Source organism: Microtus oregoni, unplaced genomic scaffold, assembly GCF_018167655.1.
Source record: "Microtus oregoni isolate MIOR12 unplaced genomic scaffold, Mior012 000019F_ref0000042, whole genome shotgun sequence".
Taxonomy (NCBI): domain Eukaryota; kingdom Metazoa; phylum Chordata; class Mammalia; order Rodentia; family Cricetidae; genus Microtus; species Microtus oregoni.
Genome location: NW_024543078.1, coordinates 383,226 through 402,542, shown reverse-complemented (window position 1 = coordinate 402,542; position 19,317 = coordinate 383,226). Strand labels below are relative to the sequence as shown.

At 41.6% G+C, this 19,317-nt stretch overlaps 1 protein-coding gene across 4 annotated transcripts in view; it reads left to right on the top strand.

Moving 5' to 3' along the window:
• The window catches only part of LOC121459362 (cyclic AMP-dependent transcription factor ATF-7), a 114,344-nt gene that overhangs the window by 82,493 nt on the left and 12,534 nt on the right, over positions 1-19,317 (top strand). For all 4 annotated transcript variants that reach the window (XM_041669030.1, XM_041669027.1, XM_041669028.1 and 1 more), the window contains exons 6-11: positions 6,904-7,061; positions 8,257-8,356; positions 8,863-8,976; positions 9,537-9,689; positions 12,775-12,972; positions 15,632-15,740. In XM_041669030.1, the coding sequence (XP_041524964.1) occupies positions 6,904-7,061; positions 8,257-8,356; positions 8,863-8,976; positions 9,537-9,689; positions 12,775-12,972; positions 15,632-15,740 (832 nt within the window). The remainder of the gene's footprint in view (positions 1-6,903; positions 7,062-8,256; positions 8,357-8,862; positions 8,977-9,536; positions 9,690-12,774; positions 12,973-15,631; positions 15,741-19,317) is intronic.

The window sequence follows — 19,317 nt, the reverse complement described above, 5'->3', positions numbered from 1 at the left end:
ATAAAATATTTTTAGATGAATAGTTGTTTTTGGTTTAAGAGATTTAATAATCTATCCTTTTATCCCATCATTTCTGTGCCCTATCCCCCTTTTCCCTTAGAAAGAGATCTTTGAATTTAACTCCTATGTTTAGCTTTTTTCCTGACTATGACCACTAAAAATTTGTAACCAAACCTCCTTAAATGATGACAACCATTTATACCGAATCTTTTGGGAATGCAGATGTCACTCTCTAGTTTACTTCTTGTTGTTTGTGGACACTGTTATCGTTGGGAGACCCTTGAGAAAATCAGGATAACTATTAGGCCCTGACTGAAATAGTTTGTGAGACTGGACCGTCTTAGTCAGCAGCTTTGAAGCTGTTCTGGATGCTGAATCACCTGGGCCATCCGCTTTCATTGGTGTCTGGCCCCTGAAAATACATAACCTTTTAAAGGTAACATACATATCTGTATTAATACAAGTATAGACTGTATTGTATACAAATCAGCCAAAGATGATTTTTTATTACATGTTTGAGCAGGTGTCTTGCATACACATGTCTTGTAATTCTTCTAGGTTTATTTCTTTGTGTCTGTAGTCAGGATTTCAAGAAGGTCTTCCTCAGTGAAACCTGATCATCCTTAACCTTGAACAAATCCACAGCCTCTCATTTTCTGTGGAAATAAAAGCATAACCTCTTTCTATTGCTGCCTGGGGGACAGACACTCTAGACAGTGCAGGGCTCGAAAGGAATCCACAGCATCAGGGTACACTAGACTTCTCTATCTGAAAGGGTTAGGAAAAAAGACACTCACACACTCTCTTAATTATTTCCTTCAAACCTTTATTTATTTTTTTTTTTGCATTCTCTTCTTTCTTCTCTCATTCTTGATGTTTTCTAACTCTGTCTTTACTCTTGATGTTTCCCTCTAACTCTCTCACTTTGATGTCTTCCTTCTAGCCCATTTTAACTCTTTCTAGCTCTATCTCTAGATACAGCTTATATACCCCAGCAAAATCTTTTAGGTAATATAAAAATTACAGTGTGGTTACATTCAGTTTTTCAAGTGAATTATTATAATGAATACAGGTAAAAACATGTTTTTTTGGGGTTTTTTTGTTTTGTTTTGTTTTGTTTTGTTTTGTTTTTCGAGACAGGGTTTCTCTGTGGTTTTGGAGCCTGTCCTGGAACTAGCTCTTGTAGACCAGGCTGGTCTCGAACTCACAGAGATCCGCCTGCCTCTGCCTCCCGAGTGCTGGGATTAAAGGCGAAAAACATGTTTTTTATCTCCCTTACATGATTAAAAACAAAGTCACCCCAATAACCCACATACATTTACATCTAAGTAACTTGTTACAGATTACAGAATATGAGCAAGTAATTTTTCTCAGCCAACTCTTTATTGGCAGGCTGCATATTGCTGTTACAAAGAAAGAATCAATCATTTTACTATTTATCTTGAAAAGTAATCATATAAAGAATCTTAAAGAGATCACAAACCTATACATTTATACATGAAAACCATCAGCCATCTATGCTTAATTCTTTAGGGTGCAAACTCACTCATCAGTAGTTTCTTATATCAGAAGATTGAGGCCAGGAATGAGCACAAGGAATTAACCATCACCTTTGGTCACCAACCAACCCTAGCAAGGAAAGTATGTCAGTTGGGCTGCTTTGTATTTTGACCCTCACCTAATGAATTTATAGCTCGGCTATGTGTCCTTGTGAACTTTAGATTTTTTGGGGTGTTTTTTTGTTTGTTTTTGTTTTTTTTTTTACCCTAAGGCTATTATCAAAGCATCTGCTCTAACCTGAAGTTATTTTGGAGCTTTGTTACAGCTATTGACACACACCAGAATCTATGACTGTATCTTTCAGCGTTAAGATTAAAGGAATTTAAGCCAGCCTGGCTCTGGGAGTCAATTGTTTTTCTTAATCATTAACTTGAGCCACAATCTATACAGATTCTTTACATTTATTTTTATTCATCAAAACTCTGTATATGCTAATATTATTATTATTGATTAGACAGTACAGCTTAGAAAAGAATTATCTTTGGTGACAATACACAGGTAAAAATGCCCAGTAGAACAGGATGTATCCATGAGATAGACACATTACATTACAGGCAGTGGGGTCTCCCCACACCCACTCACACCATACCAGATACCAGAGAAAGATAGCAGCATGTAAAGGCACAGCAGAAGCAAAAGACACTCTGGGATCTGTGGCCTTGCCTAACCGAGATTCACCCACCAGAAGAGTTTCTTCCTGGTGGACTGACACCTTGAACTTCAATTGCTACTTGCTACTCCTCTGATGTGATCCCTGGCATCTTCCCCAAAGTAACATATCTTTTGACTTAAATTTTGAAGTCAAGATATTTTTAAAATATATAGGTTGGTTTAATCTAGTACCTTTTATAACCCAATGTCTCTTAGCAGCCAAAAAAACTTAAAGACAGCACAATAACATAGGAACCAGACTTTTTGTGTATTTTTCATCTTTGCTTAGCTTATTTCTTTCATATTATTTTATTTCCTTTTTAAGGACTTTATTATTTTAAAACTATATATATCTTTTATGACTGTCTATACTGTCTTTTTTCTCTCCCATACCTATGTATATTTTTAAACACACTGTAACCTGTTTAGTGGGTTTTTTTATCCAAATCTCTCTTTATTACATATCTGTAATCTTTTTCTAACTGCATGAGTCTTTAAACTGTTAAGCAGTATGGCTAGGAGCAAAGCCTCTCCTTTGGCGGCTAGCTCCGCCCCACACAGTTCCCTCGAAGGTACCCGAGGGAGAGCCAATTTACCATCCCAACTCTGGGGAGTTTTTGGGTCCACTCTGCCAAGTAGTGCACCTCCTACTGCTCATAAACCCCATTTAAGTTTTTGGTAGAAGGGCCTCTTAAAAGAGTCATGTTAATTTTTTTGCCACTAGCACTGAGCCAGAAACCCATCTCTTAAAGGAGCCATGTCTCTGCTTCTCTCCAGCAAACAGCCTACCTGAGAAAAGGTGGTTACCAAGAAGCCATGCTTGAACCTGTTTTTGTGTTTAGAATCTTTTTTTTTTTAAAGCTTTGTCAGGTCTTATATGGAAATTCTGGCCCCACATTGGCTACCATTTGTAAGTAGAGTTTTCGTGTGCTGCAGTTGCTCTCAAACACGCTGAGGCTGATATTAATTATAAATATAGCTCTTACATTTATGTTAATCCATATTTCTTATCTATGCTTTTTACTTGTCTTAATACCTTTTTTAAAAAATTTTTTATGATTTATTTATCTTTATTTTATGTGCATTGGTGTGAAGGTGTCAGATCCCCTGGAACTGGATTTTCAGACAGTTGTGAACTGCCATGTGGGTGCTGGGAATTGAACCTGGGTCCTCTGGAAGAGCAATCAGTGCTCTTAACCGCTGAGCCATTTCTCCAGCCCCCGCTTAATACCTTTTTTTAGTATGGCATGCCCAACTTGCTTCTGTCTGTGCATCTCTGGCAACTCCCCTGACTCTGTCCTTCTTCATCCCAGAATTCTTCTAGTCTGGCTCTCCTGCCTAAACCCTATTTTGTTCAGCTATTGGCCAGTCAGCTTCTTAATTAAACCAATCACAGCAACATATATCCACACGGTGTAAAGGAATATTCCACAGAACATACTCAGATTAGAAGAGAGAATGAAAACATTCCGAGTATCAATCAACCAAAAGCTGGTGATGTAGCTAGGGATGGCACTTGCTTAGTGTTCACAATGCCTGGATTCCATTGCAGCAACAAACAAATAGTGGTATAATAGTGGTATATCTCTGCCTCTGCCTCCCAAGTGCTTGGATTAAAGGTGTGCGCCACTACCGCCCTACTGACAGAGAGTGATATGTGTGGCATTTGATGAACCAGGCTGAAGATGAAGTTTAGTGGCAGAGCACCTGCCTATCATGTGTAAGGCTGTGGGCTCAATCCTGAGTACCACAAAAAGAAAAAAAGGGAGAGGAGGGCGAGAGGGAGGGAAGAATGAAGGAGAGAATTAGAAGGTGAGTGGATGGATGGTCAGAAGGAATACATAACAATATACATAGATTTCACAAACACTGAATAACAGGATGTGTTTTAGGTCAGCCTGGAGAATACAAAATGCTGCTGTCACAAAGAGGATCCCACAACAGGGACAAAGAGAGAGGGGATAAATAGAACAGTGGGTACCTCTCATGATGGTAGAGTGTGAATCAGGAAAGGACAGAGGAAAATCTTCTTGGGTGCTGGAAATGATCTCCATCCTGATTTTGCTTATGCAAAAGTAATTTCATTGTAATGACTTTAGATTAATTATATTTCGGTAAGTAAAAAAGAAGTCAGGTATGTATGGTGGCATGTGCTTTTAATCACAGCACTTGGGAGGCAGAGGTAGGTGGATCTCTGTGAGTTCAAGGCCAGTCTGTTTTATATAGTGAATTCTGGGTCAGGGTTACATAATAGAACCTTGAGTTTTTGTTTTTTAAAAAGAAAGAAAAAAAAGAGAGAAACTAGGCATAGTAGTGCACACCTAACATCCCAACACTTGGGAGGTCGAAACAAAGATCAGGAATTCCAGGTTATCCTTGGTTACTTGGTGAACTCAAAGCCAGCCTGGGATGGACTGTATAGGGTAAAGGTATCTTCTGACAGCCTAAGTTTGATCCCCAGGACCTGCATGGTGGAAGGAGAGAATTGACTTCTGTAAGTTGTCCTCTGATTTCCATAAGCCTCTGGCCACAGATAAATAAATATATTTTAATACAAAAAAAGAGATAAAACCATGTATTCATTAATTGCACATGTCTTTTAGTCAGGGTTATTAGTGATGTGATGAAGCACCATGACCAAAGCAACTTAGGGAGGAAAGTTTGTTTAACTCACACTTCCACATTGCGGTTCATCATCAAGGAAGTCAGAACAGAACTCTTAACAGGGCAGGAACCCAGAGGCAGGGGCTGATGCAGTGGCCAGAGGGGAGTGCTGAGTGCTGCTTGCTGGCTTGTGCCTCATGATTTGCTCAGCCTTCTTTCTTTCTTTTTTTTTTTAATATTTATTTATTTATTTATTATGTATACAATATTCTGTCTGTGTGTATGCCTGCTGGCCAGAAGAGGGCACCAGACCTCATTACAGATGGTTGTGAGCCACCATGTGGTTGCTGGGAATTGAACTCAGGACCTTTGGTAGAGCAGGCAATGCTCTTAACCTCTGAGCTATCTCTCCAGCCCCTCAGCCTTCTTTCTTATAGAGCCCAGGACCACCCACAATGGACTGGGCCCTACCCCATCAACCACTAATTTTAAAAAATGCTGTACAGGCTTACCTACAGCCAGATCTTATGGAGGTGTTTTCTCAATTGAGGTTCCCTCCTTTCAAATAGCTCTAGCTTGTGTCAAGTTGACATAAAACTATTCAGCACAAGACATTAAACTATTAGGAAAAAATTCCTCCCAGAGGGAAATAACGTAAAGGGATTATTTGTAAAAGTAGTTACTTTTGGTGGTTGTTTTGTTTTAAACCTTTTTTTGAGATAGTCTCATAATGTAGCCCCAAGTTGCCCTCCAACTCACAGTAACACTCATGCCTCAGCTTTCCAGTGCATCCTCCACCACACCTCGTGTCCTGGAACTCATTTTGTAACTACCCACCTCTCCTCCTGAGTACTGGGATTAAAGGTGTGTGCCACCTTTTTTGTTGTTGTTTTGTTTTGTTTTTTAAGACAGGGTTTCTGTATAACCCTGGCTGTCCTAGAACTCGCTCTATAGACCAGGCTGGGCTCAAACTCAGAGAGATTTGCCTGCCTCTGCCTTCCAGAGTGCTGGGATTAAAGGTGTGTATCACTACCACCTGGCTTGTATACCTTTTTCTTTTCTTTTTTTTTTTTTGTTTGTTTGTTTGTTTTTTTGGTTTTTGGAGACAGGGTTTCTCTGTAGCTTTTTGGAGCTTGTCCTGGAACTAGTTCTTGTAGACCAGACTGGTCTCAAACTCAGAGATTTGCCTGCCTCTGCCTTCCAGAATGCTGGGATTAAAGGCGTGTGTCACCACCACCTGGCTTGTATACCTATTTTTAAAGACCATTTTCTTTGACATATAATACAACTGTAATTATAGAACCCTCCAACTTTCCAAAAAGTGAATAATCTGTAGTAATCAGCTCCCAGATCAAAATCAGATATTAGACCTTCAGAAGTCCACTTATGTGGATCTCTGTGAGTTCGAGGCCAGCCTGGTCTACAAGAGCTAGTTCCAGGACTACAGCGAAAAAAAAAAAAAAAAAAAAAAAAAAAACCACCCAGAAGTCACTTATGTCACCTCCCTGTCTCTACTGTCCTGCCAGTGCTAGTTTTAATATGTACTGTGGAGAGAACATCTGTGCCTTGTCTTACTTAGAATTGAATCTGACTTATTAAGTTCTCAAAGCTACCTTTTCCATAAATATGAGCTGTCTCCCTCCTTCCCCTTTCTGTAGGCAGCTAATTTCTGGAGACTTTGTAGAGATGATTCAAGGTCTGAGGTCCTAACTAGTTAACAGTGAGAAGCACTGTGTCAAGCTTCTGTAGACCCTGCTTAGTGAAGTCTCTTGGAAACACTGGACTGTCCCACCACCAGTATACCTTTATTTTCTCAGTGGAAGTCATAGGACACTCAGTATTATTTAGAATGAGAGTATTTATAGTGTAGAAAATCCCTGGAATTTACATGATATTGTAATGTCGTAGGTTACAGCATTTCTCCAAAGACTTCAAATGATTTTCCAAATGATCTTTAATCATTGTCCCTACTGAATGGGTGAAGTGTGGAATTGGGTAACTAATGCTCTTTCAGTGAAAAGCCCAACAGTGTATTTCCCTATACACAGTTCTTAAAGCTTTTTGAAATTTGTTGTCCCCTCTCCCTAGGAAGTTGCCACAAAACCTGTTGTGATTTCTACCCCTACACCCACCATCGTACGTCCTGGCTCCCTGCCACTCCACTTAGGTTATGATCCACTTCATCCGACTCTTCCTTCCCCAACCTCTGTCATCACACAGGCTCCACCATCTAACAGGCAAATGGGGTAAGTAGGAGAGTAGGAGAAACCGTGGAATCTGGATTTCCTTTGGTTTTTTTGAAACAGAGTTTCTCTATATAGCCCTGGCTCTGTAGACTAGCCTGGCTTTGAACTCGGAGATCCACCTGCCTCGGCCTCCCGAGTACTGAGGTTAAAGTGTCTACCAACACCACTAGGCATTGTTTTTTAAGGATTTATTCTTACTATCTTTTAAAATTATGTGTAGATGTGTGTGACTTCCTCTGGGTATGTTCACGTAACCCTCAGTGAGCTGCCCAATGTGGGTGCTATAAACTGAACTGATCTTCTGTAATATATGAAGAACCACCTCCAGCCCTTCTGAATCTCTTTCTATGTTTTGAAATTATTTGATAAAAATAGAAACTGTTCTGTTGTTGTTCTCAGTTTATTGTTGTTTTAAGACATGATCTTTCTAAGTAGCCAAGGCTGGCCTCAAATTCTCATCATCCTGCTTCTACCTCCTGCATGCTGGGGATTACAGGTATATGCTACTGAAGCTGGCTCCAGCAAATTTTTTGTTGTTGTTGTTGTTGTTTTTGTTTTGTTTTTGAGACAGGGTTTCTCTGTAGCTTTGGAACCTATCCTGGAATTTGCTCTATAGGCCAGGCTGGCCTTGAACTCACAGAGATCCACCTGTCTCTGCTTCTTAAATGCTGGGATTAAAGGCATGCACCACCACCTGGTTTAGCAATTTATTTTTACATGCCCAAGAAAAGAGTTATTAAGATTGTTTCCTAAAATAAAACATTTTCAAAAAAGTTATTTGCTGGAGATGTTTGTTTAATTATCCCAAATTCCTAATAGAGTTACTTCCCAGCCATTAAATTCGATTAATTTGAAAGGTATAAAGTTGTTGCCAGACTGTAGAACTAGAAAAGTAGCTCACATGTCCAAGGTCTTATTAATCCCCAGCACCAAAAAGCCACCAAGTCTTTGCAGACTAAGGCAGGTAGACTGGGGCTTGTTTGACATGTTCTAAAATACTTCTGTTAAAACCCTAGGACAAAAACAGACTGTCATTTCTCTCCATTTTTCCCATGTTCAAAAGGATGCCAAGATTTAATAGTGCTGTTTTATACCTTTCTTAATGAGAAGGCTATTAAAAATATCTAATTATAGGAGAAAAAGACCAACAGGCAAAAGGTCGAGATTGTGATATCTCCCTTCAATTCTCCTGCAGATCTCCTACTGGCTCCCTCCCTCTCGTCATGCATCTTGCTAATGGACAGACCATGCCTGTGCTGCCAGGGCCTCCAGTACAGATGCCTTCTGTTATTTCAGTGAGTTTTGTAGTTGGGGCGGCCAAACCTACCAGCACACTGATCCCTCCCTTCCACCTGAATGATCATAACCAGAGGACCCCCCCACCAGGGAAATGTGGACCTGGACTGTTTTAGTTGTATGTGGCAGTTTGCCCAAACTCTTCACTAACCTCTGCCAGCCCAGCACTGTGAAACACTAGACAAAGACTCATCTGGACAGTTGGCTTCTAGTCAAGGAGTTAATCTTGCCAACCTGCTGATTGGTTGATTTCACTTGGCACACAGCTTCTCCGGCACTGTGCACCGCTTTCCTAAAGAGACATCTCTAGCCCTTCCCATGGAAGATGTCCCCACACTAAAGAATGAGATCATTTACTCTGTGACCCTCCTTAGGACAGGTATTTCCAAGGCTGTTTCTACATGTCCTGTGAGCAGATTACACAGAACAGGCCCTGACATGCCAATCTTAAAAACACTCCGTTTGAGGGAAACCAATGCTACCATGTCTCCTTCTCTTAATTTAGCTGGCCAGACCTGTGTCTATGGTGCCCAACATTCCTGGTATACCTGGCCCACCAGTCAACAGTAGTGGCTCCATTTCTCCATCTGGCCACCCTATGCCATCAGAAGCCAAGATGGTGAGTCCATTCCGGCCTAGAGCAGGGTTGGCCTTCTAAAAGAAGTAGTTATCAGCCTAGATTTTTCAAGGGAACTAAGCACAGGAGCCCTCTGAAGGTTGAATACATCCTTCTGTGGGCTTGGAAAAGACCCTGATTCCTAAGTCTCCTGTCCCCACCCTGATAGCCTGGCACAGGTCACGGCACAGAAGCAGCAGCACAGATTGTTTGGAATGGAACACTTGCCATTTCAGTCCAGGGTGACAGATGGAGGGAGGGAGTGGGCGGGGAGCTGGCCAAGTGGTGAGCGGCTTTAACCAGGGTCTGGCCAGGTTCCAGGAGAGCTTCCATCTGGGTCCATCGCTTCCACAAGCCCTGTCCCCAGCTGTGCCCAGGATGAGAGCCAGGGAACAAAGTAGGCATTTTAGGGGTCCAGGTGCATATTTTCTCTCCCTGCCATTGTCTTTTAGTTCCTCTGTTAAGAGAAAATTAGAGTGAGAATTTTAGGTATAAGGTCAGTAATATAAGTTTATCCTTGGCAAAATCTCACCCTTGTCTTTTTAAACAATCTTTCCACACAGAGACTAAAAGCCACTCTGACCCACCAAGTCTCTTCCGTCAATGGAGGTTGTGGGATGATGGTGGGTACTGCCAGCACCATGGTGACAGCCCGTCCAGAGCAGAACCAGATCCTCATTCAGCACCCTGATACCCCATCCCCTGCCCAGCCACAGGTCAGTTGTGCCCTTATTCTTTATGTTATAGCTGATTTTCAAGAAGCATGAACTGAGAGAAGAATACATTAATAAATTTAAATTTCTGGGTGTCCTGCTACTTTGGATGTTTTTGGTACGTTGACTATAGTGACACAAGCTATTTTCATCTGCCTGCCTCTGGTTAGACATCAGTGCAAGCAGCATGAATTACGCAGAGCTGTTGCAGAGAAGGCCTCTGTATTTCCCATATGTGAATGATAATCTAATATAGATTCTTAGATGATAGAGACTCATATTAAGCCAAATCACGCACTAAACAAAGGAAGCCTCTGTATCTCTTGCTTATCTGTTAAAAGTTATCAGTTATCTGATTAGATTTTATAACAGAAAGCACATTATAAAAATATATTAATACAATATGATATTATAATAGTGAAATATAGCTCATTAGAAGTAAGAAAACATACCAAAAAAACCTCGTTACCAATCTGATAATTCCTTTTTATCACAAAGAAATGAAAATTAAAAAAAAATTTAAAGTCAGCAGAGGTCCCATTTAGTTGCCCAATTTCTTCTCAAAGAAGTCTCTGTTTTAATGCGGTTCTTTAGGAACTGAATAGCTTCGGTTCTCATAATTGTCTTCACTGGATAGATGACAGTGACCCGGGATTGGTTTCTAGAGGTACATTCACTGCCCAGTCTCTTCACTGATGTCACCACCTGCTTCATCAGTACTACCACATGTCCAGACATTTCATGGCCATATGCTGCCTTAAGCCTTGGCCAACAGCACGAGCTTTCATTTGTGTTTTCTTCTTGAAAGCTAAGGTTTCCAATCATTCTGACCCCTCCCTCCCCAAAGCCAGCCAGTCCTGGGGATAAAGCAAGTAACCCTTGCCTGAGCTGGGCTTTTCCTCTTAGAAAAAGGATGTGGCTCCTTGTCAGTCACTACTGAGTTCTCTTCTCTCCTTTCTTAATCTTTTCCCATTTGTTTTTGGTTTGGAGTTTTTGAGAGATCTCAAACTCATGACCCTCCTTTTTTTTTTTTTTTTTAAGTTAGGATTTCTCTGTATTTCCCTGGCTGTCCTGGAACTCACTCTGTAGTTCAGGCTGGCCTCAGCCTCAACCTCAAGAGATCCACCTGCCTTTCCAAGTGCTAGGATTAAAGGCATGCACCATTACTGCCCGGTCTGCCTCAACCTTTCGATAGGCAAGTACCATGCCCATCAGGATTTCTTGAAGACAGGCTCTCCTCAATACTAGGATCCAAACAGAATCTTTAGTTCATTATATGAGTTAGAAATTCCCTAATTTTTTCTTTCAAAAGATAATACTAGCCTAAATAAGTAAAATCATGTCTTAGTTACTGAATTACTAGGAAACTGAATACAGTAGAGGCTAAAGTAGATTTCCATTTATTGGTTTTGGAGTTTTGAGACAAGGTCACAGTATGTAACTGAGTCCTAAAACTTACTCTGTAGACCAGGCTGGCCTCAAACTCACAGTGATCTGCCTGCCTCTGCCTCCCAAGTGCTGGGATTAGAGGCCTTTCTTGTTGTCGTTGTAGCTCCTGCTTATCTTTATGTGGCTAATGACTAGCATTGGGAAAATACTAATAAATAGATGTTCAATTAAAAAATAATTAGGGGCCAGCAAGATGGATCAGTGAATAGAGATGGTCACTACCAACACTGATAACATGAGTTCCATCTTCCAAATTCACATGAAGGTGAAAGGAGAGTACTCTGACCTCTACAGACACACATAACGATAATAAGCTGGGCAGTAGTGGTGCACACCTTTAATCCCAGCACTCGGGAAGAAGCAGGCAGATCTCTGTGAGTTCAATGCCAGCCTGGTCTATAAGAGCTAGTTCCAGGATGGCTCCAAAGCTACAGAGAAACCCTGTCTCAAAATAATAATTATTATTATTATTATTATTGTTATTGTTATTGTTATTTATATTAATAATTATATTATATTAATAATAATTTTATTGATATTATTATAATTATATTATTATTATAAAAGATATTATTTTTGGTTAAAAAAATAATTTATTTTTGGCATTGTCATGAAGTTGATGAGCCTTCTCTCTCTCTCTCCATACATATATGTATGTCATATATATATATAATATATATATATATGTCAACTAATAGAATGGAAAGATAGTGCTTTATTGCAAAAGATATCACTTGGAGCTTAAAAAACAAAAGACAGCTGGGTAGTGGCAGCGCACACCTTTAATCTCAGCACTTGGAAGCAGAGGTAGATGGATCTCTGTGAGTTTAAGGCCAGCCTGATCTACAGAGTTGAGTTCCAGGACAACCAAGGCTACACAGAGAGACCCTGTCTCAAAAAACAAAAACAAAAAAAAGTCGCTGTATCAGAAAAAAAAAGAAGGGAGAGAGGAAGGGAAGGAGAGAGAGCAAGTGGACCTTGTGGCGCAGGCCTGTAATCTAAGCTTCTTAGGGTAAGACAGGAGGAACAACAGTCTGAAGAGTCCAGAATTTGGGGATAGAGCCAGGGGGAACCGGAGTTCAAAGTTATCCAGGGCTCCCTGCCTGGAGAGCAACATGAATGGGAGAAGACCATGAGTCAACAACAAAAAAGGGAGCAGCACTCCAGCTCAAACCCTAGATTCAGTTCCCAGCCCCACCAAAAAAGAAAGAAAACAAAGCAAAACAAGCTCCTAAGTGATCCTGGTTTTACTTCTGGAATTCTGTTATACAAAAGTAATCAGTTTCCAACAGAATTGTGGCTTATCTGCCTGTGTACTGAGAGTACTTGGGAAGTGGGAGGCAGGATAGGAAGCTGGCAGACATAGTGATGAGATTTGATGTGGTTACCAGGTCTTTACCAGACCTTATTAATCTCCGTAACACAGCTTTGATTTGGGGAAATAAAATATTTTCCCATCAAGTACTTCTCTGCTCTGCCAAGTGACAAAGTTAAAAACTGCTGCCTGTGGATCCCAGCACGCTGGATACCTAAGCAGAAGGGCCAAAATGCAGGGTCTGCCTGATCTGTATAGCAAGACTGTTCAAAGACAAGCCAGAAAAGGGAAAAGAAAACAGTATTCTTCTTTCCTGGGCAACAGGTCTCTCCAGCCCAGCCCACCCCTAGCACGGGGGGGCGGCGGCGGCGCACAGTAGATGAAGATCCAGATGAGCGTCGGCAGAGATTTTTAGAGCGAAACCGAGCTGCAGCCTCCCGATGCCGCCAGAAGCGGAAGCTGTGGGTGTCCTCCCTGGAAAAGAAGGCAGAAGAACTTACTTCTCAGAACATTCAGCTGAGTGTGAGTGGGTAACTGTTGGGATTGTAGAATCTGGAGAGCAAGGCCAAATCTGGAAACAGTGCAGCAGTAGAACAGAGGATGGGAATTATTTTATTAGGCTAGATCCAGACATGTGACAGGAAGTGTAAAAAGTCCCATAGTGGTCAGAACTGAAACCCTTCCCCTAGCAATTGAGCGTGAGACTATCTCCTTTCAGATCTTCCCCTAGCACAAGTCATTCACAACCCATTTGGAGGCTGGGGATATAGCTCAGACAGAATGCTTAGCAGTCAGAATGGAGAGAAGACAGCAATGGAGAGATAAACCCATCTGAATGAAGGGGGTCACAGAGTGTGACTGGAGTTAGAGCCACCTCATGAGAAGTGGGTTTACCCCAGCCAGTATAGGTGCCTTGGGGCTTCTGTTGCTGTGAAGAGACACCATGACCGCAGCAACTCATAAAGGAAAACCTTGCATTGGGGCTGGCTTGTGGCACCCAGACAGACATGGTGCTAGAGAAGGAGCCAAGAGTTCTGTTAAATTGTCTTTTATGGGCCAGTGAGATAATTCAGTAGATAATGTCACCACCTGCCATTAAGCCTGACAACCTGAGTTCTACGCTCGTGACCCACATAGTGGAATGAGAGAACCTACTTCCATAAGCTGTCCTTTGATCTCCACACATGCACAGTGTGGCATGCCTGTGCCCACCCACATACATAAACATATACTATATAAATACACACAATAAACTAAATAAATTTAAGAAGGGGTCAGCAGGCTGCCTTGGTGGTAAAGAGCCTTGCCACCAGGTCTGATGACTTAAATGTGATTTTCAGATCCTACTGCTTGCTTGGCTCGCTCTCTCTCGCTCTCTCTCTCTCTCTCTCTCTCTCTCTCTCTCTCTCTCGCCTTGGTGGTAAAGAGCCTTGCCACCAGGTCTGATGACTTAAATGTGATTTTCAGATCCTACTGCTTGCTTGGCTCGCTCTCTCTCTCGCTCTCTCTCTCTCTCTCTCTCTCACACACACACACACACACACACACACACACACTGTAATATGCACATGTGCACACACACATACAAACAAAATCAACTGTGTTCAAAAAAGAATACCTTATATTTATGCTTTGACAATTTCATACATGTATACAGTGGGGTTTTTTTGTTTTTGTTTTTGTTTCTGTTTTTCAAGACAGGGTCTCTCTATGTAGCCCTGGCTGTCTTGGAACTCACTCTGCAAATCAGGCTGGCCTCAAGTTTACAGAGCTCCGCCTGCCTCTGCCTCTCAAGTGCTGGGATTAAAGACATGTGTCACCACCACCCAGCATCTGAATGTTGTTGTTGTTGTTATTTTTTTATTTCTAGTTGTGGTAGAGTTGGAGGAATTGTGAATTGGTTTAAATATGAATGATGTAACAGTATGTCATGGAATCCTAGCAAAGGAGATGAAGGATTTACCTTGTTTTTATAAAACAGCTGCATATTATTATATTCTGAGAGTATTAGGTTTTATGATCAGTGGTTATCTAACACTGTTATAATTGTTCATTAGAAAGAACAGTAGTGTTCCAGTAAACATTGCATGCACTTGACTAAATAGTTCTGTTAAAGAGATTTCTAGTCTGGTGGTGGCACACCTTTAATCCCAGCACTCGGGACACAGAGGCAAGTGGATCTCTGTGAGTTCAAGGCCAGCCTGGTGTACAGAGTGAGTTCCCGGACAGCCAGGGCTACACAGAGAAAGCTTGTCTCAAAAAATCAGAGAGAGAGAGAGAGAGACAGAGAGAGAGAGAGAGACAGAGAGAGAGAGAGAGACAGAGAGAGTCAGAGACAGAGAGAGAGATTTCTAAGGTCGAGTCATTCCTTTAATCCCCATACTCAGGAGGCAGAAGCAGGCTGATCTCTCTGAGTTCCAAACCATTTTGGTTTACATGGAGATTTCTAGGCCAGCCAAGGTTACAAAGTGAGACATTGTCAGAACAAACACAGACAGATTCCAGAGACACACTTTCTTCTTGGTCGGAGAACCTTACATTCTTAGTTTGGGGCTAGCCAGATTTATCCCAGGAAACAGTCATTTGCTTTTCCTGTTAGGAGTCCTTTTCACTGTGGGCAGTTTCTACCATTGACTTCATGACTGTCCTGAGCTCTCTGAAGACTTGCCAGATCATATCCCAATTTGGCAAGGAAAATCTAGACAGTATTCTGCCCTCTGCCCTCACTTGCAATATTGTGCTCAACATTAGAACAGTTCTAGCCAGGCATGGTGGTGCACACCTTTAATCCCAACACTTGGGAGGCAGAGGCGGATGGATCTCAGTGAGTTCAAGGACAGTCAGGGCTACATAGAGAAACCCTGTCTCAGGAAAAAGAAAAGAAAAAAGAACAGTTCTAAAGTTAATATTATAATAAATGGCTTGATATAGGTACTAAAAATATTCTAGTAAGTCCATACAAATGTTTGCTGTAATTTTTGTTTTATTTTGGATTTTTGAGACAGGGTTTCTCTGTAGTTTTTGGTGCCTGTCCTGGAACTAGCTCTTGTAGACCAGGCTGGCCTCGAATTCACAGAGATCTGCCTGCCTCTGCCTCCCAAGTGTTGAGATTAAAGGTGTGTGCCACTACTGCCTGGCAAAATGAATTTTCCTAATACTCTTTTCTTCCCTCCCACTTCAGAATGAAGTCACATTACTACGAAATGAAGTGGCTCAGTTGAAGCAGCTTTTGTTAGCTCATAAAGACTGCCCTGTCACTGCACTACAGAAAAAAACTCAAGGCTATCTAGGTGAGTGGTTCACAACCTAAGCAAACCAGTCAGTTGGTAACCACAGGAATTGAGTGTCCTGGCTGCTTATAACACCATTTTTTATGGCATATCAGTCCTGCCCAAAAATAGATTGATAGATAGATAGATAGATAGATAAATAGTTTTTTTTTCCTTATCTATAATCCCAACAACCAAGAGGGTCAGTTCGAGGTCCTCAATTATAGCCAAAGGGTTAGGCAAGCCTGAGCTACTTGAAATTTTCTTTCAAGTAAACAAATAAAAAAATCAAGCTTTTCAGGGCGGTGGTGGCGCACGCCTTTAATCCCAGCACTCAGGAGGCAGAGGCAGGCATATCTCTGTGAGTTTGAGACCAGCCTTGTCTACAAGAGCTAGTTCCAGGACAGGCTCCAAAGCCACAGAGAAACCCTGTCTTGAAAAACCAAAAAAAAAAAAAAAATCGGGCTGGAGAGATGGCTCAGTGGTTAAGAGCATTGCCTGCTCTTCCAAAGGTCCTGAGTTCAATTCCCAGCAACCACATGGTGGCTCACAACCATCTGTAATGAGGTCTGGTGCCCTCTTCTGGCCTGCAGGCATACACGCAGACAGAATATGTATACATAATAAATAAATTTTAATAAAAAAAAATCAAGCTTTGAGTATAGTGCTAAGTTATCCTAATTATCTATAATAATTGGAGAGAAGGAGTAGCAATATTTTCGGGCCCGTTTTATCTAAGTGCCCTGCCATCTTCACAGTTCTCCCATGAAGCAGCCATTCCACTTGTAAGAAAACTCAGACCATGTACCAGAGGTCGCACACGGTAGGAAAGTGGTAGAGGTCTTCTGGTCCCAGAGACCACCCTGGTCTGGAGAAAAGGTGAACCTCTGACAGCGCCTGGGGAGTGAAGAATGGGGCTGCAGGGCGGATTTCATCTTTATAATGACCTTGGTTTCAGTGTGTGCTCAGCCTTAGCACTACTAGAAAGTAATATCACAATGAATCGTTATGGATAATAAAAATTAAAAACTGCTAATTTTCCTTTACAGATTAAATAAATGCATAGAAATATTGGAATATAGCAGGTAGTTTTTCCACTAGTTGTCTTTATCATTTCAGAAATGTATTTTGAGAAAAATTTTAAGAATATTATTGAATTATTTATTTAAATTTTAATATGAGCCGGGCGGTGGTGGCGCACGCCTTTAATCCCAGCACTTGGGAGGCAGAGGCAGGCGGATCTCTGTGAGTTCGAGACCAGCCTGGTCTACAGAGCTAGTTCCAGGACAGGCTCCAAAACCACAGAGAAACCCTGTCTCGAAAAAACAAACAAACAAACAAATAAATAAATAAATTTTAATATGTAGTTCAGGGTGCATTGACTTGTTAAGCAGGTATTGACTGAGTTCCTGTTCTGCGCCAAGCACATACTGGGAATAACAGGAACCAAACAGATTAGGTTAGATCCCTGTCCTGAAAAGCATGTATTTTAGTAGGTAAGATAATTAAAAGAAATAAGTGAAATATGTGGTATATAGTAAATGTAAAAACAAAAAATAATACAGCTGGGGACTAGAGAGATTGTTCAGTGGGTAAGACCATTTACTGCTCTTGCAGAAGACCTGGGTTCAGTTTCCAACACTCACGTGGCAGCTCATAACTGCTTGTGACTCCAGTTCTAGTTGATCTGACGCCTTCTTTTGTATGTCTCAGGCACCAAGCATATACATGGTTTATGGACATACGTGTAGCTTTAGTTGTCTTTGAACTCTCTAGACCAGGCTGGCCTTGAACTCAGAGATCTGCCTGACTCTGCCTCCAAAGTGTTGGGATTAAAAGCAAACACAACTATACCTGGCATAAATCTTAAAATACTAACAACAATAATAATATAGCTGGAAATGGTACTACAGGAATATAATCCCACTACCAAGGAGGCTGGGATAGGAAGATCATAAATTCAAGGCCATCCTGAGCTATACAGTGAGAAACCTTGTCTCAAAAACACAAAGAAAGAAGGGAAGGAAGGGTCAGGCACTGTGGTCCACACCTGTAGTCCCAGGACTCAGAAGGCAAAGGTGGGAAGACTACTGCAAGTTCAAGGCCAACCTGATCTACACTGGGAGTTCCAGGTCAGCCAGAGATGCATAGTGAGCCCTGCCTCAAATACAAAGAGGCTGGTGTGGCTGGATGGGCAGTGTCACTGGAGTGAGATGGGGAGCGGTCTTGGTATAACAGGGGCTTCAGCTTTTATTGCAGACAGTGAAGGTGCGACAAGAAGAGTCTGATACTCTGCTAGAAACATCAGGGTGCACAGGCAGTCTACCTAGGTCAGCTGTTCAGATGTTCATGGGCTAAGGAGGAAACTCTGACTAGTAGTTAGTCCACTAACGTACTTATTTATTACAACAAAGATGTGTTTAATTACTACTTTGTGGCATCCACATTATATGGGTACTTGACATAAGATAAGGCATTGTCCCTACCTTTCAGAGACTCATTGAGCCATTGTGAACCTGTAAATGAGGTAAGGACAGATAGCCTAGTATATGGGCCCTGGATTGGGAGCTTCTGCTGTATACTGAAGGATGCTCAGTAAATGCCTGATGACTGAATGACTGTGTGCTCTGAAAGCACAGCGCAGTTTCCTGGGTAATAAGGAACTGTTCACAGAGGACGCAGTATTGTAATTCTCTTGAATCCATTTGAACAATGACTCAGGCATTCATCAAGAGGTCAGAGACTCCCCAAATGCAGACATGGTGGGACACAGCTATAATTAGAACTCTTGGGAAGCAGAGGCAAGATAGGGAGTTTGAGGCCTGCTTGGGCTACATGAAACAATGTCACCAAAAAACAAAACAAATCAAAAAAAATTTACTTACTGGAAATTTTCCACAATTTCTTATATCTGTTTAGGCAGGTATAAAGACTAACATTTAAAAATAAAACCCCTTGATCAGTTGCTGTACTCTGTATGCAGCTCATATGCTGTGTGCAGGGTCAGTGTTGGTGGAATAGTACAGCCCACACAGATACTTTGCTGATTGATAGGAGACGCTGCATGTTGTGCTTACATGTTAGCTGAGTCTCGGCTGCTCACAGCATCACTGAATTGTGATTGGTGTTTAGCAGGCTTAGGGGTAGTGTCAACTACATGCTACAGGAATGGTTTTTAAAAATGGAATGATTAGATTCCCGAGCTCCCTGCTGTTTCCCAGGGGGAGGCAGGTCACTGTCTCTCTGTCTCTTTCTCTTTTTCTCCTTCTCCCCCCCACCCCCGCCTCCCAATAAACTTTCTTCCCGTGTTAAAAAAAAAAAATGGAATGATTAAACCATTCCTAGACGACCTGCTTCTGGGTCGGGGTTTCGTACGTAGCAGAACAGCTCCCTCGCTGAGATCTATTGAGAGTCAGCCCTCGACACAAGGGTTTAAACCACTCATAAAAAATGGAATGATTTTATTCTTTTGAGAATTAATGACAGCAGATTAAGGAATCTATTAAATGCAGGTAAAGGCATTTGATGCCTAGCCTGCTGACCTGAGTTCAATCTCAAAAACCCACATGGTGGAAGGAGAGAACAGACTCCTAAAGAC